This window comes from Nycticebus coucang, chromosome 18 (assembly GCF_027406575.1).
Source record: "Nycticebus coucang isolate mNycCou1 chromosome 18, mNycCou1.pri, whole genome shotgun sequence".
In the NCBI taxonomy this organism is placed as follows: domain Eukaryota; kingdom Metazoa; phylum Chordata; class Mammalia; order Primates; family Lorisidae; genus Nycticebus; species Nycticebus coucang.
Window position 1 is genome coordinate 38,541,737 of NC_069797.1, and position 22,576 is coordinate 38,564,312.

General features: G+C 38.8%; 1 protein-coding gene across 3 annotated transcripts in view; it reads left to right on the forward strand.

The window, feature by feature from the left end:
* The window catches only part of TAF15 (TATA-box binding protein associated factor 15), a 61,783-nt gene that overhangs the window by 14,640 nt on the left and 24,567 nt on the right, over positions 1-22,576 (forward strand). For all 3 annotated transcript variants that reach the window (XM_053567735.1, XM_053567736.1, XM_053567737.1), the window contains 2 exons: positions 1,089-1,282; positions 2,819-2,939. In XM_053567735.1, the coding sequence (XP_053423710.1) occupies positions 1,089-1,282; positions 2,819-2,939 (315 nt within the window). The remainder of the gene's footprint in view (positions 1-1,088; positions 1,283-2,818; positions 2,940-22,576) is intronic.

The window sequence follows — 22,576 nt, forward strand, 5'->3', positions numbered from 1 at the left end:
AAAAAAAAGTAGATACTAGAGTACAAATATAGGGAAGAATATTCAGAAGGTATCTTTGGGGAGTAACTCTTCAGGCTCTGTTGGTTAGCTTTAAGGATTTTCCTTTTACCAAGGATGTGTTTTTGGAAGCATAATATAAATGTAGGCCAAAGAACAAATGTGTTAAGATTGATTTGACAACCATTTTAAAGTAAAGTGCTAAGGTTAGGTCCATGGTTGTGTTGTGTTTTAAATAGAGAGTTGGGGAACATATACTAATCTTTATTAGATTTTTCTGATCCTCTGATGTAGAATAAGATGGGACTGTTAAGGTATGATATTTTTTGTCTCCCCCCTTTGTAAAATAAACCTATTGGAACTCAAATCTAATTGAGTGTTGCATTTTAATGTTCCTACCCTGAGAGCAGGTAATTAATGGCAGTCATTATTGCTTAGAACATACTTAGAATTTTCCTTAAGATGGTAATCTTACTACTTGGTATATTTCTTTTCAGTTAAAAAATGGTATTACAAAGCAAATTCCTTCCTCTTACATACTTAAAATATGAATGATTTATTATTTTCTAAAAATTTATTAGGATTGAAGCTGTCGAGAAGATGTTTAGATGTTTAGGTTCTGAAGAGAATTCTAACATAATAGTTCTACAAATACTTTAGGAGATGACATTGTTGTTAAAGTTCAGTGATACAGAGCCTTTCAGTGTAACTATTAAAAGGACTCAACACTTATGGCATGTTTGGTAAAGAATCAGCTGTGTTACTTAACTTTGTAGCATCTTTTATCTTTTTTCTCTTTTTAATTTATGGAGATAGCAAAAACGATAGTTATTTTTTGCTTTACTGTAGTTTTCAAAGGTGTATATGTTTTGTTTTTTTTCATAAAGTGGCTCCTCTTTAATGATGGTAAAATTGTCTTTTGAAGGGTATTTCATTGGTGACAAGGAGACTTTGCAGATAAAAGAGCTAAATAATTACCATGAGAAAATAGTAGTAAATAAGATTGATGTCTAATTGGTCACACCTCTTATATCAGTCTGACTTGCTACAGTAAACATAATCCTCCTCTCAAGTTCTTGATTTCTGTTTAGCCAAGGTGGAAGAGCGCCATCCTATGACCAGTCAGATTATGGTCAACAAGATTCGTATGACCAGCAGTCAGGCTATGATCAGCATCAAGGCTCATATGATGAGCAGTCAAATTATGATCAACAGCATGATTCCTATAATCAAAACCAGCAGTCCTATCATTCACAAAGGGAAAATTACACCCACCACACACAAGGTAAGATATACTGACCTCTGTTGTTTTTCTTTTTTCCTCTTACAGAATTATTTTCATATTAAGTTTTTGTTTGTTTGTTTTTGAGACAAGAGTCTCACTTTATCGCCCTTGGTAGAGTGCTGTGGCATCATAGCTCACAACAACCTCCAACTCTTGGGCTTAAGCGATTCTCTTGCCTCAGCCTCCTGAGTAGCTGGGACTATAGGCACCTGCCACAATGCCTGGCTATTTTTTGTTTGTTTAGCAGGCCTGGGCCAAGTTCTCACCTACCAGCCCCAGAGCATGTGGCCAGTACCCTAACCACTGAGCTATGGGCTCCTCCTGTATATTAAGTTTTGGATTAAAAGACAGGATTTCACCTGTTTGTAAAATTTGGGGTTACCTTGAATATATTATCTTTTCTCGTGGTCATCAAAAGTAGTTCATTAGATTGCTGTTTCTGAATTTCTAGATGCCCAAATGATCATACAACTTTTTGATGGCTGATTTACCTGAATTTTCTTCATTGTGGTCTCAGTGAAGTCTAATCTTTTAACAATGTTCTTTTCGTGATGTTGGTGTACTTGCTAGGGAGAAATTATTCTACATTAGCCTTTTCTAATCTTATCTAAGAAGGGTTAGTCATTATTTCCTCTTGTTTTCCAGTAGGACTTTGTATATACCACTGATACTTACACGTCCTTATCATGAAAATGAATGCTTCAAAGGCAGAGGTCCTGTTTTTTGTATCTTTAGGGCCTGGTATATGGTTTGATTCATAAAAGTGGTCAATAAACATTTGTTTAATAATTGAATGAATGAATAAGTGAATGAGTAAAAGTGGAATTTCATTTACTGAATATATTCTCTCAGTTTGAAAATCTAGTTATTTCTAGATCGGCACCTGTAGCTCAAGAGGCGCCAGCCACATACACCAGAGCTGGTGGGTTTGAATTCAGCCTGGACCTGCCAAACGATAATGACAACTACAGCCAAAAAATAGCTGGGTGTTGTGGCAGGCACCTGTGATCCCAGCTACGTGTGAGGCTGAGGCAAGAGAATCACTTAAACCTAGGAGTTGGAGGTTGCTGTGAGCTGTGATGCCATGGCACTTTTCCCAGGGCGACAGCTTGAGGTTCTGTCTCAAAAAAAAAAGAAAGAAAGAAAATACATTTATTTCTTGTCCATGTTTGATTTACACATAATTGTTTTCGAGGTGAAAAAAGTAATAACTTTTAAGGTTAGGGTTTTCTTAACTTTTTTTTTTAGGGTTGTTATTTTCATCTAAGAAATGCACCTAGACTGTATTTTAATTCAAACTGTTCTGTATTACTCTTTTACTCTGACTTTTAACAGAATGGAATTTGGCATAGATATAATTCTCAACCATTTAATTGCAGATGATTTTATGATGATTTGTGTTTGAGTTCTGTACATATGTACCATTTTCCAAAGGATACAATGTGTGACCTAAAGAGCCATATAAGATCATGTCATTTGAAGTCTTTCTAGGAAAGAACAGTGCTGTTCATTTATGTAATATTTTCCTTTTTACAGATGACCGTCGTGATGTGAGTAGGTATGGAGAAGATAATAGAGGATATGGCGGGTCACAGGGAGGAGGTAGAGAGCGTGGGGGATATGACAAGGATGGAAGAGGTCCTATGACAGGATCAAGGTAAGTATTTAGATTTAGATGCCTACATTTCTTTCTTTTTTCTCTTCTACCTTTTTTTCCTCCACTGCTGTTATTAAGCTGGTTCAATTCCAGCATTTAATTTAGTTGAGAGGCTTAAAAAAAAAAAGGATGGTGTTGTGGAGAACGGCAAGAATTTCGAAATTTATTTTCATTCCTAAGATCTCACATAAATTACCTTGAAATAGGCATTGTTAGAAGTTAATTTATGTGGTATATCTTAAATACCAATAGAGAAACAACTGTTGTGGGTTAAGCCACTTGGCATTTTTCTTGCAGAGATAGAATCTAAACTCCTTTAAGAAATGACTCTGGGAAATTAAAAATGTGTGTATGTAAAAAAATAAAAGGTAAGTTAATTCTAGGTTGAGGGACTGGAAGGCTATTTCTTAATCTTTAATCCCATGGGGATGGGAAAGTATTAGAGGCAGTAGTAGAGTAGAAAGGTGGCATTAGTAAAGAAGAGAAAAATTTAATGGTAACTGAACTATTTTGTCCCTCTCCTTAAGTAATTATTGAAATAATTAGTGTGATATCACATATTTTATGTAGACTAAACTGTGGTAAAGGAATGACTTTTTAATTCAAGTTTTCTTTTCCTATCACTAGTGTTAGGAGGTTTTGTTATTTACTTACCAGCATACATTATGAAACTAGTTTTAAAACTCTAAAAGTAATTTTAAATTACTGTAAGAATCTGTAAGTTTAGCACTTTGACTCTAAAACCAAGAATGAAAAAAAGTTGTCACTGTTTGTCTTCAGATTAAATTTACAGGTTGCAAATTTGTGTGTTAATATGGTCTTAAAGATAATTTGTGTTCCTTGAGAATTGGGATTCTGAGCAGCCTGGGATTTAGGATATAGTACAGGCTGCCATTCCTGAAGATCTGCTGGCAACAGCCCGGATTCCTCAACCCCTGCCCTGTACTGAATGCAGTACCTGTGGGACACCGCTAGGGTCAGGAATTATCAGCAGTTCAGATAAGAGATCTGTGGGTCACATGCTAGAAAAGGTTCAAATGTTGAAATTGCTTAAGTATTAAAATATATATTAGCAGCATAGAATAGAAAAGATAATTTACCCCTGAAGCACTGTAACTGTTTCTTACTTTATAATCTTATGATAATTTCTTCCGTTTTTCTTTCCGTCATATCCTCAGTTCACTGATGTTGCAAAACTTCTTTGTTTTTTGGCAGTGTAGTTAGAAGGTTCTTTTTCTTTATAATGCACTTTGTATGTTCCATACTTCTTGCACGTATGCATTTGTCCTGGATCAATAAAAGACCTTTGAGGTTTTTGTTCAGGGCAGCACTTCCTTGCTACTGCTTGGCATGTGAAGTTGGTTGCCTATCTGAACCTCATCGGTTGTTTCTTTAAAAATAACTGAGTGTAAGAGTTTACTTTTCGCGCCGTCCCCTCGCCGTTTCATCCCTAGGAGCAGAACAGCAACAAGTGGTACCCTTGAGCAGGGACCCAGCAAACAAGTGATGACGGTGACAGTCTCCCAGAGTCCAGGAGGAAGGGAAAAAGGACGTCTGTTTAACCCGGTAAGGGACAACGGGTGCCAAGGAATAAGCCCTGGAAACCCTCAGCGAGATTGTGATTTTAGGGAAAGGCTCGCAAGATCATCCATTTCTCTTTCAGTTTTATTTCATCGTGGTTGTCCCATCACTCAGAAGGGAGGTTTCAATTGAGAGACTCTGGCTGGGGTGCTCCTTGATGTATGGAAGGGTGCTTCTCAGGTGGCAGTAGTCGGTGCCTGTTAGGGCAGCAACTAAGGCTTTTACTGTACTCTTGTTTCCCATGGGAAATGGTCGCTTCTGTCACAGGGAGTGGTCCAAGCTGGGGGTTTATTCTAGCCTCCCTTTGTATGTCTTTCTTAAGCTTTATTTTTATTTTTTATTTTTTGAGACAGTCTCAGTATGTTGCCCTCAGTAGAGTGCTGTGACGTCACAGCTCGCAGCAACCTCAAATTCTTGGGCTGAAGCTGATTCTCTTTGCTCAGTCGGGATCCCAAGTAGCTGGGAGTACAGGCACCCACCACAACGCCCCGCTATTTTTTGTTAGTTATCATTGTTGGTTAGCTGGCCTGGGCTGGGTTTGAACCCGCCAACTTTAGGGGATGTGGCTGGCGCCATAACCACTGTGCTACTGGTGTCGAGCCTATTTTTATTTTCTAAGATGGCAAATACTGTCCCTAAAGAACAAAAGGCTCAGAAGCTCCATTTGCAAGGTCTGCTCTGAGCAGTAAGCTGTAAGGTATCAACCAGTTGACAGAATCTTTAATTATAGTCCAATATCAATGTCCTTGGTATCCTAGGGAGGGAAGGCTTAGTTTGGAAGATTGGGAAAAATTGGGATGATGGCTATGGCAATCTCTGGGCCAGGTAGCTGTCCAACATCTTATAGTATGGAATCAATGCTGTCTAGCATTGATTATCAAGGAGATAATCTACCAGGTAAGCTCCCCCGGATGATCCCAAACCAGACCCTCCTTGTTATTTACCTCCCAAAAAGGGAGCAGAGGAGTCTGGGTTGGAGCTGTTGTTTCTTCCTTTTCTGCTGATTGTTTGGCCCAGCCTTTTCCTAAATTTGAGAGTATTATGGAGAAATACTTAAGAGAAAGAGCTGCTCAGGATGGCAAATGTGTTTAGGCCTTTCCTGTGATAAGAGTCGGTGGCCAGGGACCCTACCGTGAGAACCTCTCGTTTTCAGTTTTTAAAGAACATAGAGCATCACCGAGAACAGTTTGCAGAGCACTTTGATTGGGGATACAGTAGGATCCATCACTAATGTGTATGAAATGACACCCTGGGACTGGGACATTTTAGTTAAGACTGTTATGTCCCATGCCCAGTATAGGCTTTGGGTCCAAGAGTTTCAAAATCACTGCCGGATTATACCCACAGGTAATTGCCAGGTAGGAATCCCTGTTGAAATTGACATGCTCACAGAAAATGGTCCTCATGCTGACCCCATGCTCAAGCCAACTGTCATTCTCAGAGCTCTCAAGGGGCCTATTGGGTGTGGACAGAAATTCCTGATTCTCAAGTGCCTACTGGCTCCTTTGCCACCATTTGGAAGGAAGCCACAGAGTCTTATTTAGATTTTATTGACTGGTTACAAAATGCTGTCAGCTGTCAAAATGAGAATCAATAGATTGCTGAAATTTTAACCCTTCAACTTGCTTATGAGGCTGCCAATTCGGATTGTCAGAAAGTTTTAGCTCCTTTAAAAAGGCACTTTCCTTTCTTTGCTGATATGATAAAAACTTGACAGAATGTAGGAACTGCAAGCCTTAAGCACGGGTATTGCTGGCAGCTTTACAAGCTCCCCGTTATAAACGTAGCCAAGTGGGAAACTTTTCAGAAGACCTGTCTTAATGATAATTCTCCACATAATAATAATGTCCTCCCTAAAAACAAATGTCCCTGATATGTTAAAGGATTTTACTTGTTAAATCAGTATCGTTCAAAATTTAACTCCCACGGCAATCATATTTTGGGAACCTGGCAGAGGGATCCAGGCTTCAGCATCTCAGAAAACCCAAGTAGCCAGACTCCCTCATAAACCATCCCCAATTACATCCTAGATTTGGCCCAAAGTTTTACCTTAGTGAATGATTAATAGCCCTACTTTATGCCAACTTTACTTAGCTAAAGAATTACTGATTTGACATCCCCTACTGAAACAGTTCTTTCTTATGATTTAATTTTGGTCTAAGACACAGAAACAAATGTAGAAAAGGAAGTTATAGAGGCCCCCACTACATTATGGGGGCTCCTTTACCCTCTGTTGACTGTGGCAATTCATTATTGTTGGGAAACCAATACATCCTGACCAAAAAGTTTAGGAGTTCCCCGAAATTATAGCTATGATTATGGGCCTTATCGATTCCTCCCAAAAGGAACTCTAATTGCTTGGTTAATTCTAATACCTAACACTTTGCCTGGGCATTTTTTTTTTGAAGACCTCTTTAATGAACAAGAAAAATGAGGTCTTGTGGGACATGAATCTAGACCACAGTTGACTATAAATGAAACCAGAAAGGTATAACAGGTTTAATGAACTCTGGGGCAGATGTACCTATTATTGCAGCTAAAGAGTGGCAAGAGGCTTTGGAGATGCAAACTTCACATTAATCAATTACTGACTTGGAGAAATCCTAAGTGCCCTAGCAGAATAAATTTCCTCTACTTTGCAGCAGCCCTGATAATCAGCCGGCAACCCTCTACTCCTATGTATTGGACTTTCCTTACATTTTATGAAGCCAAGATTTGTTGACTTAATGGAGTGTTCAAATTACTACTGTGTCAGATTTATCCTAATGGCCATTTAAGTCGAGCCACTCCAACTTCAGTGTGGAAATTTGGTGCCCTGGTTAGGGGGAAATCACTGGCCACTAAAGCCAGAGAGACTTACACAAACTGGGCAATTAATTTGATAACAGCAGGCAGGTCATATAGAATCACTGGTTAGTGCCTGGAATACTTCAATTTTTTGCATACCAAGAAAGTGTGGAAAGTGGAGGTTGATAAATGATCTTAAGGTTAATAAATGCTCACATTGTTCCTGTGGGAGTTCTACAACCAGGGACTCCTAATCTAGCCTTAATTCCCCAAGAACATTTCTCATGATTATTGATTTAAAAGGTTGTTCTTTAAATATCCCTTTATATCCTTCTGATAAAGTAAAGTTGGCATTTTCTGTCCCCATTATTAACTGTGGGGCACCAGTAGAACTTTACCAGTGGAAAGTTTTACCTCAAGGAATGATTAGAAAGTGTTACCTCAAGCCCTACTTTATGCCATCTTTACGTTGCTAGAGCTCTAAGCCCTATCCGAAATAACTTTCCAGCTGCTGTAATATATCATTATTTGGATGACATTTTAATAGCCCATAAAAATGAAACTGTTCTCTCCCAAATGCTTCAATTTTTAACTAGTTCTATGGTCCAGGCAGGCCTTCAAATAGCCCTGGAAAAGATCCAAATTCAGGCACCTTGGGAATATTTAGGTTATATTTTGGAGACTTTTTATTATTTGGCCCCAGTGAATCTCCTTCTGTATCTCTAATAACATCAATGATTTACCAAAAATATCAGGATATATCAGTTGGCTGTGTTGCTCTGCTTTGTACTATACTTTTAATACATTAAAAGGAGACCGTGCCCTCAATTCCCCCTTTATTTTATCCCTTGAACCTAAACAATAGCTAAATTACATTGAATAACTAATTGAAAAAGATAGCTCACTTGCAGTGAAGAGGTTCAATTGCTTGAACAACCAATTGCTTTTATTATTTTCAACAGTCCTTATGGTTTAACTGGCTTGTTTTAAGAATTTAGTACTCAATTAGGAATAATTGGCTATTTTTGCCTAACATTGCAAGAAAAAATTATTTACAAAAATCGACCAATGATTCTCTAATCCACCAAGGCAGACTTAGATACCAACAATTGACTGGTTATGCTCCTCATGTTATTATCCCTGGTGCAGATGAAGAGAGTTTTATGGCAGCCTGGAGATAAGGAATTGTTACAAATAGCCCTTGAAAATTTTTTTGTAAAATTACAGTTTACAAATTTTCCTCTCAAAGATATATATGCACTTCAACTGCTTCCTTTAACTCAATTTAATTCCATCTTATACACCCCTAAAAAATGCCTTTACTGTACTTATTGATGGATCTGGAAAAAGTGGCAAAGGATGGTCTCATGGAAAAACTTAGATAAATGAGAACATTCTATTACTATTGACAAGTACACCACACAATATACAGAACTTATTGCTGCCATCTTAGCATTACAGTTATTCCCTTTACTAAATTGTGGCATACTCTGCATATATAGTCAAGTTGTAGTTATCATACACTCATTCATCAAACTTTTAACAAAAACTTACATGACCCTTTTTCTTCTCTTGAATACCTTTCAGGAAAGAAGACACCTCTTAACTCATTACATTCATTCTCATTCCAATCTTCCTAGTCCCGTTACAGAAGGAAACATCCAAGCAGCCTCTTTAATTTTATTTAATGCTACTATATCTGCTGCTATCCAGTCTCAGTAATTCTTCCACCAGGGAGCCTGAACCTTAACTTGATCCTTCCCAGTTAAACTCCCAAGCTTGAGACATTTTCTGAGCTTGCTCAGAATGCAAACATGTGCATCTTTTTCTATGGGAGTTAACCCCTATGGTTTACAATCTAATGCCCTCTGGCAAATGGATATTCCTCATTTAAATCCCTTTGGAAAAGTCAAATACATGTTTGTGTTGATACTTTTTCCAGCATGATTCATGCCACTTGCCAAACAGGAAAAACTGCAAAACATACTAAATGTCATGTATTAACAATTTCTACTTTACTACTTCCTCAACAAATAAAATCTGACAATAGTCCTGCTTATACTTCCTACTCTTTTTTTTCTGTTTTGCCAAAAGTGGCAAATTAAACATGTAACAAGGTATCCCCCATAACCCCACAGGCAAAGCCATCATAGAACCTTGTCATTCACTTTCAAAATGCCAATTAGTGAAAAAGAAGGGCTTATGGAGGATAAGCTTATGCCACAAGAACTATTACATAAAGTTCTCTTTACTCTTAATTTTTTGAATTGCTCTAAGTTAGGCACTACTGCTGCTGAAAGATATTTTACTCCCCACAACAAATACCCCAGACTGTTGGTGCTTTACAAGGAACACCTAGGCAGTCCTCAGTGGTTGGAGCCAGTAACATTATTAATGTGGGGGGAGGGGTTATGCTGCCGTTTTCTCGCCAACAGGTCCCTTGTGAGTCCCAGCCCGCCTTGTCAAACCTTACCATGAGTTTGCATCAGCCAGAGAAAAATCCCCTTCCAGAATTGGACAGTCTGGATACTGAAACACCTCTGGGACCAGTTCCACGGAGTCGGAAGAGGCGAAAGATCACTGCGACACCTAACACCCAAAAAGCGTCCGATATCACTTGGGGAAGTTTAAAACGTCTCACCAACCAAGCAGGAGGGGTCTTGGAACATACAGGAGCACCTGTAACACCAGAAAATCTTTTTCTTTCTATGCTGGCTAATGTTACCATCAATTCTCAGGGCGGACAGGTAATCTTTATCTTCCTTTTCTTTTCTGTAGGACAGGTAAGTGCTACCCCTCATTTTTACTTGGCCCATTTATTAAAGCCACTGTTTTTTTTCCCTTCAGTTACTTGGGAGGACCCTCAGCCTCCTCTTTACACCACTGATAGGAACACCATTGGTGGCTCTTGGCTACCACCTTTTGGCCTTTTATGGGAATGCACTTCTAAATCTTGTGGTAGTCAAATGTGTAATAGTAGATGGCATCAATTAACTCAAGACTGATCCTTACCTGAGGACATACCTTTATGTTTGCAGAAGTTTGAGTCTGAATTTCTTACATATTGTACTTTATTTACTCTCAATGGTGTATGAATTGTATTTATCACAATAATTCTAGAATCACTGATATATCAAATTTTCATTAATGGAGTGAGAGTCAGTGGTGGCCCAGCTTCTGGGAATATTTTCTCTAAACCTATCCCTCCCTATATGTAACCATACTCGCCTTAATGGCTCTGATGCCCCTGCTTTGGATTTAAGTTCGTCCTGATGTTCTTCTAACTTCCCCAGAAATTATCTGCCAAACAATTTCACATTAGAAAATTTGGAGCCCCGAGGACTTTGTACTCTTGAAACCCATCAAAAATGGGGATTCTTTTTGCCTACCATTATTTGGCCGCAAAGGTTAGAATCCTGGCTTCGCTGTCCCTCTTTAAAGGATCCACTGGTTCCTTCCACAACCTATTTACACTCCTATTATAAAATATATTTGGAGGGCTGCTCTGTCTTGCCACGATTGGTCCGCTGAGGACACTAAGTTCATTTTCCTAATCATCCTCCGTGATGCATTGTTAATGACTCTTACGCTTAAGTTATGATTTGTACTTGGAAACTTTGTATTTCTGGGCAGCGCCTGTGGCTCAGTGAGTAGAGTGCCAGCCCCATATACTGAGGGTGGCGAGTTCAAATCCAGCCCTGGCCAAACTGCAACAACAACAACAAAAAAATAGCTGGGCGTTGTGGCGGGTGCCTGTAGTCCCAGCTACTTGGGAGACTGAGGCAAGAGAATCGGCTAAGCCCAAGAGCTGGGGGTTGCTGTGAGCTATGATGCTATGGCACTCTACCAAGGGCTACAAAGTGGGACTCTGTCTCTTAAAAAAAAAAAAAAAAAAGAAAAACCTTGTATTTCTGCTTTGACACCCCCCCCCCAAATTTACTTAAATTTGTCAAAAACCCATTCTTCCAAGTAAAGCATTTCAATTTGATTTTAAAAGACAACAAAATTTGACTCCTTGTTTTACTTATTCTAATGTGACCCAGCTTGATTTTAACTCACTTATGTATTTTAACACAACATGCTGAGTCTTGGATTCCGGTCAAACACACCCATCCTTGGATGGAAAATTAGAGCAAATTATGTCAGCTTTGAGAAAACTCCAAGAGAAACATTTCCTCAGAGTCCTTATAGCTTCTATAATTTTAGCCACCGCCGTTGCCGCTATAGCCACAATCGCCGCTGTAGCTTTATCTCATTCATTCAAACAGCCCATTGAGAAACAGCTGTCTTCAAAATATCACTTCAGAAGTTCAATCTTTAGCCACCATTGATCAGGAAATTTTAAAACAACTTAATGCTCTCGAGGCCGTTGTGTTTTGGATGAGTGAAAGGCAAGAGGCATTGTGGCCTAGACAGTTAATATGTGATACCGCTTGCCGATCTATGTGTGTCACACCCATTCTATTTGATATTTCTGAAAGTTGGAACTCAGTAAAACTACACCTTCAAGGCACATCTGAAAGACAGTTAGCTCAAGATGTATCTGCCTGGCTCGGCGCTGTGGCTCAAGTGGCTAAGGCGCCAGCCACATACACCTGAGCTAGCGGGTTCAAATCCAGCCCGGGCCCACCAAACAACAATGACAGCTGCAACCAAAAAAATAGCCGGGGGTTGTGGGCGCCTGTAGTCCCAGCTACTTGGGAGGCAGAGGCAGGAGACTTGCTTGAGCCCAGGAGTTGGAGGTTGCTGTGGTTGTGATGCCATGGCACTCTACCCATGGCAACAGCTTGAGGCTCTGTCTCAAAAAAAAAAAAAAAAAAAAAAACCCAAAAGATGTATCTGCCCTCCAAAATCATCAATTTACTGTACAACTGAAGCAAGTATAAGATAATAGCCAGAAACAAAGTCTGAACCATCTTAACAATGTCGCTAATTGGCTTAATCTAAAGACCTGATTTTCTGGCCTCAATTTATATATTTGGAGTTTTGCTGCCTTCGCTTTCATTTTGATCTTATGTTTTCTTACAGTGTTGAATGCTGTTTGCAAGTTATTCTACCGGACAGCCTGCACTGAAGCAATGGTGGCTTTCCAGTTTTCTCAACTCCCAGAATCTCTTGCAACTGTTTTCCCTTTTAATTAAAGTTAAATGTAGTAAGACCAAAACGTGGGAAATGTGGATTAGGGTGTAGTGCAGGCTGACATTCCTGAGGATCTGCTGGCAAAAGCCTGGATTCCTCAACCCCAACCCTGTACTGAACACAGTACCTGTGGGACACTGCCAGGGGATTATGAATGTTCAGCAGTTTAGATATACATCTATGGGACACGAGCTATAAAAGGCTCAAAGGTTGAAAGTGCTTAAGGGTTAGAATAGAGATTAGCACCATAGAATAGGGAAGTTAAAATTTATCCTTGAAGCATTGTAACTGTTTCCTTTTTACTTTATTATCTTATGATAATCTTATGATAATCTCTTCTGTATTTCTTTTCATTGTCGCTTCGGTTCATTGAAGTTGTAAAATTTTGTTTTTTGGCTATGTAGTTAGAAGTTTTTATCTATTTCAATGAACTTTGTACTCTCTGTAAGTCTTGCACAAACACGTTTTTCTTGGTTCAATAAAAGACCCTTGAGGTTTTTGTTTGGGGCAGCACTTCATTGCTACCACTTGGCATGTGAAGCTGCTTGACTCTCCGAGCCTCTTGGGTTATTTCTTTAAAAATAACTGAGTGTAAGAGTTTACTTTTCGCGCCGTCCCCCTGCCGTTTCATCGTATGAGCAGAATGACCAGTACCCTGTTATTGATACTTTATATTAGTACCTGTTTACTCTTTTGCTTCTTAAGGACTGGCTGAGTAACAAGAATAGTTGAATGTAGATCGTTAATTCTTGTGAGGAATTTCATTTTACTGACTTGTATTTCTCCATTTTTAGTTTACAGTGCTTTGGTATTATGGAAAAAGTAGTCTAAAACATGTTTTAAAAATTTTAAAATACTTGGACATTTAGTCTTTGGTCGATAGCCAAAATTAGTTTACCATGGTAAAACAAATTATATTATGTGCCTCTCCTTTGTCAGAGAGTTCAGTCTGCCATCATGCAGCATAAAGGAATGAGGTAAATTGACATGGTGCTTATTTCCTATTTTATAGCTTACCTTCTACCTATAGTAGAATCCAAAATAAGATAACCATCAGGTATATTTAATTATTCAATTTTTTAGTTAGTATTGTTTTAGGTAATTGGCTGCCTTGACATATTGTGTGTTTTATAGTACATCAAATGTTTAATTTTCTTAAGGAAGTAATGATTGTATCCTATTAAGCTATGGCACTGTTATCTCAATTTCTAACTGAGAATGGTCAAATCCTACTTTTCAGGAGGAAGAGGATGGGATATGGTTAGGGAAATGTTTATGTTTTCACTTGTGGGTGATGACTCATCTTACATCTATAGGGTTGATAGGACCTTGAATGATCCTCTTGTTAAAGGAGAGAAAGAGTGCCTTAACTAATCCTGGAGTCCATTTTTAAGTACTTTTATAACCTTCTTGAGAATGGATTTCAGTATAATTTGTGGTCCAAATAATGTCTCATGAACTAAATTTTTTATTATTATAAAACCCCTTTATAGAAAACACTTATGCTGAAGCCCAATAGTTTGTCAAAATGATGCTGATCTGGTTTAAGTTGGAGTAAGATTAAGTGAGGAATCATCAGTAAATCAATAAATGGGATATTCGTGAAAGGTGTTTTTTAGAAATCTATATGGATGGTGATTACTCTCTAATCTGGGTTGGCAGATGTTTCTTGTGAAAGACCAGATAATAAACATTTCCGGCATTTTAGGTCACATGGTTTTTGTTGTAACTGTTTAACCTTGCATTTGGAGAGATAGAGCAGCCATGAGTTATATATTAATGAGTAAAAATAGTTGTATTCCAATGAAACTTTTTATGGATACTGAAATTGGAAGTTCATGTAGTTTACATTTTCACATCTTGTTCCAAGATGTGTTTTTTTAGCTTATTTGTTGGAGTGAAGCAACTTTCATATAAACGCCCAGTTTCAAGGTTATTTTTTTCACACTTGGTTTTGCATTTAAGTACCAAAAATATTCAAATATTTTTCATTAGTCTTCATCAACACTTTGATTTGTGTTTCTAATTACCTAACTTAGAAATAGCTAGGCTGAAAATGTATTCTTTTGGGGGGCTGTTTGAATATCTGGCATTAGTTGGGTTTATATTTTAAAAAGAAGGGGTGCAGTTTCTGGGTGAGTAGGATGTGTGGTAAAGGATGGTACATTCTTAGACTTACAGATTGTGTGATTGGCTAGAGGAAGAATTCAGACCAAAACGAAGTTGAAGTCATCAACTTTCCAAATATGGAAGATGCATGTGAAGATTGTAGGGTCTACAAGACAGCAATTATAGCAAAAAAGATCTGAGTTTCTTATTGTGACCCAAAATTGGCATTAATAATTAGATTAGAATCTAAGCTGTAAATTCTTAAAATGTTTTAGTTTCCCTTTTTGTTTTTAGGTTTTAGCATTGTGATTAATTCCTTGCAAAATTGTTAGAACTTAATAGCATTTTTCATCATTACTGTGTCTTCAAATTTAGCTGTTTCAGGTTTTGATAGTTCAACCGTAAAATTACCCTGAATTTTGATTTAATTAACTCTGTTAAAAATGTGCATATATTCTGATGACAGTCTAGAATAGGATAGGATTGCCAAATAGATACATGATATGGCCAAATGTGAGCCAGGTGTTTAATTTTAAATTCTCTAGTAGGTACATTAGAAAGAACCCTGTGGCTCAGTGAGTAGGGCACTGGCCCCATATACCAAGGGTGGTGGGTTCAAACCCAGCCCCGGCCAAACTGCAACATAAAATAGCCGGGCGTTGTGGCGGGCGCCTGTAGTCCCAGCTACTTGGGAGGCTGAGGCAAGAGAATCGCCTAAGCCCAGAAGCTGGAGGTTGCTGTGAGCTGTGTGATGCCATAGCACTCTACTGAGGGCGATAAAGTGAGACTTTGTCTCTTAAAAAAAAAAAAAAAGAAAGAACATAACAGAAATAAACAGGTGAAATTGATTTTAATAGAATGGTCTGTTTTACCTAATATATCTAAACTATTTCATCATTTAGTCAGTGTAAAAGAATTTTTTTCTCATATCTCTTTAAAGGCAAAATAAATTGTTGGTTTTTTTTTTTTTTTTGAGACAGACTCTTGCTTTGGAGTTGAGGCTACAGTGCTGTGGCATCAGCCTAGCTCACAGTAACCTCAAACTCCTAGGCTCAAGCAACCGCTTACCTCAGCCTCCAGAGTAGCTGGGACTACTGGTCCATGCCACCATGCTCACCTAATTTACCTATTTTTAGTAGAGATGGGGATTGTTCTTGCTCAGACTGGTGTTGAACTCTTATGGTCAAGGGACTCTTCTGCCTCAGCCTCTTAGAATGCTAGGATTGTAGGCATGAGCTATTTTTTCTGGCTACCCCCCCTCAAAAAAAAAAACAAAACAAACCCCCCAACTGTTAATGAAATAGTGTACATACTTAGAAATCTATTTTGTGTTTTGCATTTACAGCCTACGTTTAGTCTCAATGTAGACTAGCCGCATTTCAGCTGCCTACTACTCACATGTAGCTAGTGGGTGTGGTATTACACAGCACAGCTCTAGGGTGATATTTTGGCCTCTTGAGGTATTGATAAATGCTGATTCTAAAAAGCCTTTACTACACATTTAAGTCATGAGAGGAAATAAAATGTAAATCCAGCTGTTTTTGAGAATATTTAAATCCAGTGAGCCATTTACATTTGGATTTAATGTTGGTCTTTTCCTCACACCCCAAAAATTGTATTCTGAAAACTTAAGCACAGCATGGATTTTAAAACTAATCTGTTCAGTTTTTAGCTAAGCCTCCTTTTCCTTCTGGATATTGAATTTTCTAGGAATAAAGATTACTGCATTGTGCTTTTAATTATTGACAATTTTTTGTCCTTAGATATTTTATAAAATTAAAACTTGGGAGTAGAGATTCTGTTAAATAACTTGTTGTTTATTGAGTAGCATCTGAAATTGAATCTTCTCTAAATATGCAATTAGGGTAAAAACCCTCATAGTGTACCATAGCATAGATTGCTTGTTGTGGTTTTGAGCAAAGGGAAACTCTCCTTATTTGTGTTAAGTATATGCAACTAGTTTTCTTACACAGGGGCTACTCATTGATAAAGTTGAGTATACTTGTATTATGTTTCTGTTAAATATCTCTACTGCTTCACTTTATTTTATTTTATTTTTTTTTGGTTGCAGTTCAGCCGGGGCCGGGTTTGAACCCGCCACCCTCGGTGTATGGGGCTGGAGCCCAACCAACTGAGCCACAGGCGCCGCCCTCTACTGCTTCACTTTAAAATGTCCTTATTTCAGATTATGTATATGTGTTTTTTGCTTTATTGGGGAATGAAAACAAATTTGATGTGGCAACTTCTTAACTCATAAATGTTCAGTTACCTTTGCATCTTAATTTGCCTGAGTATGTGGAAAAGGGACTTGTAACTTTACTGGAGATTTGAAAAAAGAGATTCTTGAACCTATGGCCCATCTTACATTACTGTCTAATAGTGAGTGCTACTTGTTGTTTATTTACTGTATTCAATATAAAAAATTTCCTAATAAAGGATTGTAATGTAACTAGTTAATGCAGAATTTCCTAAAAAGAGAGAAAATGATTGAAACATTTGAACTTGAAAGAAGGCTTCACATGAAATTACTCAGACCAGTGCTTCTCAGACTGTAATGTGCATATGAATTACTTTGGTGAGCTGCAGATTTTGATTCAGTAGGTCTGAGGTGGGGCTTGAGATTCTTCTTTTCTCTGGAGCTGCCAGGCTGTGCTTATGCTGCTGTTCTAACACTGTTTGAATGGTAAGGATGCAGATCTTGTTGTGTAAAGGAAACTGAAACTCAGGGAGAATTAGTGGGTTGTCTAAATTTTCAAGGTTGACTAGTGATAATTAAGACTATTCCCTAAGTCTCTTAGTTTGAAGACTGGTTCTTTTTCCAATGTTCTTGGTATTTCCATATTTGTGGCCATTGTGTTGAAATCCTTAGCTGCTTTATTTCAAAAAGAAATGCTCAGCAAGGTGACAAGTTATAATGTCATTTTATGGAGGAATAGGAACTTGTAAACCTATTCCTATGACACTAGTTTTACATCCCTTTTTTGCAGGTGTTTGTCTTTTTTGTTGAAAGTTATATGGCTGGCAGAATGGAAATTAATGGGAACTGACATATGTTCATTGTGGCCAGATAAACAATTTGATACTCTGTTAAGATGACAGCACGGTAATTACGAGGTATTTCTTCTAGTTGTTAACTTCCAATTTTTTCCCTTCCTTTCCCTTTTCCTTTCCCCTCTCCTTCCCTCTGTTCCTCCTCTTCCTCCCTCTTCTCCCCTCTCCTCCCCCCTTTTCCTCTCGTTTCCCCCTCTTCTTCCCCTCTTCCCCCTTCTCTTCCCTTCTCTTTTCTTGTAACTGGGACTCATTCTCTTGCCCAGGCAACTGTGCAGTGGCTCACCATACTTCACCACAACCTCAGACTCCTGGGCTCAAGTAGTCCTCCTGCCACAGCTTCCCAAATAGTTTAGACTTACCTGCACATGGCACCATTCCTGGCTAATTCTTTTCATTTTTTGTAAAGATGGTGTCTCCTTATTGCCCAGGGTGATCTGGCCTTAAGTGATCCATCCGTCTTGACTTCCCGAAATACCAGGATTATGGTGTGAGCCACCATGCTCAGCCAATTTCTTATTTTAAGTCTTTTTTTACCCTGAAGACATTAACCACCTGATACAAGAATGGGAGCTTAATATTTTCACTAGTTCTCTCTTTGCTTTTGTGAGTTAAAACCTTGAATTGTGTTGGTTTCTAATAACATTGTTAGCAATTTAATGTCAAGAATTCTGTTGGTCTCCCCCCCCCCTTTTTTTTTTTGAGACAGTTTCACTCTGTTGCCCTTGGTAAAGTGCTGTGGTGTCACAGCTCACAGCAACCTCCCGACTCTTGGGCTTAAGTGATTCTCTTGCCTCAGCCTCCCAAAAAGCTGGGACTATAGGCACCCGCCAGAACGCCCGGCTATTTTTGTTGTAGTTGCCACTGCTATTTTAGGGCCAGGTTCGAACCCGCTACCCTCCGTATATAGGGCCAGTGCCCACCCACTGAGCCACAGGTGCCACCCCCCCCTTTTTTGTTTTGTTTTGTTTTTGCATCCCTGAGTGGGCACAAACCATGGCCTCCCTTTCTTAAAGAATTTAAACAGTGGTATACATATCATTTAGTAGTGTAGGAAGAGTTTGGTGCTATTTTGAAGCAGGAGTCTGAGAAACTCAATACTATACTATAAATATAAGGGACTTGATTTTGTATTGTGTATATAACCTTGAAGTAACCTTGTTTTCCTGCTTAAAAAAGCTTTTGGGGAATCTTATATAAATTAACAAGTCAATTAAAGTGTATGTGTCTGTATCTAGGTCATTTATAGGGGACAATATTTTTATATTGTAGTAGAATTATTAATGAGGGAGAATGCTTTTTCATTTAGAGTGTTTTTTTTTTTTTCAGGAGGCTCAAGAAAGCTATCTATAGGGTAGGATAATTACTAAAGCACAGGTTTTTAAGCAGTAGAAAATTTTATTATATTGGATTAGCTTCTTGGGTTATAATAGAATAATAATACTGGTAGTAGAAGATGAGGTATCACCATCTGAAAACTTTGGGTGTTTTTATGACCATGTTAGCACATGAATTTTAGAGGATAATATAATTCAGTCTAGAGAAACACATTTTTATTGGATGAGTATTTAAAGAGTTTCTTGACAAGAGAAGCCCTCTTAAATTTCTTATATAAAGCTGTGCTGCCAAGGACCATTGACTCATCTGCAGTGGTGATTTGCCAGGTAAAGTTGTAGTCTTGTGGATAGTGATGACACTGGAAATGTATTCTGTCTCTAATTCGTGCCACTGCTTGGTGTGTTGAGCATTTGGCAACCTGAACTGTGGTTTGTTTAGCTCCTCGGGATAAAACGGAGAGGGCACAGTGCATAAAGCAAACTGTTACAATGAGTTATGTGGCTCAGTCGGTAGGGCGCCAGCCCCATATACCGAGGGTGGCGGGTTCAAACCCGGCCCTGGCCAAACTGCAACCAAAAAATAGCCGGGTGTGTGTGGCGGGCGCCTGTAGTCGCAGCTACTTGGGAGGCTGAGGCAAGAGAATCGCTTAAGCCCAGGAGTTGGAGGTTGCTGTGAGCTGTGTGAGGCCACGGCACTCTACCGAGGGCCATAAAGTGAGACTCTGTTTCTACAAAAAAAAAGAAAAAAGAAATAATGTGCATAAAGCAAACTGTTACAATGAGTTATTTTAAAAGAAATAATAGCTGAGGCTTGGAGAGTCAAGCAGCTTCACATGCCAAGTGGTAGCAAGAAGTGTTACCCCAAACAAAAACCTGAAGGTTTTTTAATTGAACCAGGAAAAATGCATTCGTATAAGATGTATGGAGCATACAAAGTTCATCAAAATAGAAACTTCTAACTACGTAGCCAAAAAACAAGGAAGTTTTGCAGCATCAGTGAACTGAGGAGATAGTGGAAAGAAAAACAGAAAAGGTTTTTTTTTTTTTTTTTTTTTGAGACAGAGTCTCATTTTGTCACCCTTGGTAGAATGCCGTGGTGTCACAGCTCACAGCAACCTCATGCTCTCGGGCTTAAGTGATTCTCCTGCATCAGTTTCCCAAGTAGCTCGGATTACAGGCGCCTGCCATAATGTTTGGGTATTTTTTAGAGACATGGTCTCCCTCTTGCTTGGGCTGGTGTTGAATTTGTGAACTCGGGCAATTCACCTGCCTCAGCCTCCCAGTTGCTGGGATTAAAGACATGAACCACTGCACCCGGTAAAAAACAGAAGAGATTATCATAAGATTGTAAAGTAAAAAAGAAACGGTTACAGTGCTTCAAGGATAAACTTTAACTTCCCTATTCTATAGTGCTGATCTCTATTTTAACAATTAAGCACTTTCAACCTTTGCCTTTTACAGCTCGTGTCCCATAGATGTATATCTGAACTGCTGAACTTCATGATCCCCTGGTGGTGTCCCACAGGTACTTTGTTCGGTACAGGGCTGGGGTCCAGGAATCCAGGCTTTTGCCAGCAGAGCCTCAGGAATGTCAGCCTGCACTACACCCTAATCCACATTGCCCACATTTTGGTCTTACTACATTTAAGTTTCATTGAAAAGGAAAACAGTTGAAAGATGATGGTTTTGTAAAGTGGTAAGAGGTTCTGGGAGTTGAGAAAACTGGAGAGCCACCATTGCTTCAGTGCGGGCTGTCCAGTGGAATAACTTGCAAATAGCATTCAACACTGTAAGAAAACAAGATCAAAATGAAAGTGAAGGCAGCAAAAGGCCTAGTATGTAAATTGAGGCCAGAAAACCAGGTCTTTAGATTAAGCAACATTATTAAGATGGTTCAGACTGGGCAGCACCTGTGGCTCAAAGGAGTAGGGCGCTAGCCCCATATGCCAGAGGTGGCAGGTTCAAACCCAATCCTGCCCAAAAACTGCAAAAAAAAAGATGGTTCAGACTTTGTTTCTGGCTATTATCTTATAATTGCTTCAGTTGTGCACTAGGTTGATTTTGGAGGGCAGATACATCTTGAGCTGTCTTTCAAATGTGCTTTGAAGGTGTAGTTTTACTGAGTTCCAACTTTCAGAAATAGTAAATGGAATGGGTGTGACACACATAGATCGGTAAGTGGTGTCACATATTAACTGTCTAGGCCACAGTGCCTCTTGCCTTTCACTCATCCAAAAGACAACAGCTTCGAGACCATTAAGATGTCTTAAAATTTCCTGATCAGTGGTGGCTAAAGATTGAACTTCTGAAGTGATATTTTGAAGATAGCTATTTCTGAATGGGCTGTTTGAATGGAATGAGATAAAGCTACAGTGGCGGTTGTGGCTATAGTGGCAACGGTGGTGGCTGAAATTACAGAAGCTATAAGGACTCTGAGGAAACGTTTCTCTTGGAGTTTTCTCAAAGCTGACGTAATTTGCTCTAATTTTCCATCCAAGGATGGGTGTGTTTGACCAGAATCCAAGACTCAGCACGTTGTGTTAAAATACATAAGTGAGTTAATCAAGCTGGGTCACATTAGAATAAGTAAAACAAGGAGTCAAACAAATTTTGTTGGCTTTTAAAATCAAATTGAAATGCTTTACTTGGAGGAATGGGTTTTTTATAAATTTAACTAAATTAGTGTGTGGGGGGTCAAAGCAGAAATACAAGGTTTTGAAGTATAAACCATAAGGTAAGTGTAAGAGTCATTAACAGTGCATCATGGAAGACGATCAGGAAAATGAACTTAATGTCCTTGGTTGACAGACAGAGCAGCTCTCCCATATTTTTTTTAAGAGGTATGTAAATAGGTTGTGGAAAGACCCAGTGGATTCTTTTTTTTTTTCCTTCTTTCATAGATACACAATTTTATTTGCTGTTTTCAGGTAAAACTTGGGCATTAAACTATAAGCTGATAAAATATGGATATCTAAAAAAGTGTAAAAGTATCCGCTTCGAATAGATTTCAGTGACTTAAATCTTAACATCTTTAAATTTAAAAATCCACAAGCCGATATATTATGTCAAGGTCATAAACAATGCTAAGTGGCTAGCAGCTCCCCAGAGAGCATACCTTGTGTCCCCCAAACTGGCCACTTTCCTTCAGGGGCTTCACTTGGGAGGACAGGTCAATGCCAGTGGCTAAATCTGCACTATAGAAAGGCTTTTAGGAAGTGTTTAAGCCAAACGTAACAATTCACAAAAACGAGGAGGTAATTACTCTGTGCTGGAGAACTTCCTTAATAAGGTTATTGGCAAAGAAGAACAGGAAGAGGCCTAGGCAGAAAATCTCTGGAAGCATTTGACACTGGACATTGTCAGAGCCTCTGACTTACATGTGGGCCATTCCCAGCAGTCAGTTTTCATAGCTCTCCTTAGGAGGCCAGAGTTCAAGAAACAAAGAGCTTGCTCATTTAACTAGGTCCCTCCCACTATGACAAGTCCCACAGTGTGCTAAAAAGACTGTGCTCAATTCGTGCAGGCAGCAGTTACTAGGGCATCATAGCATCTCCAATGCCATGACAGATGGCAAAGCTTGTGCGGGCTGTGTGAAGTCTCAAACATCCCAGAGATAGAAGACTGCATAGTTAAATA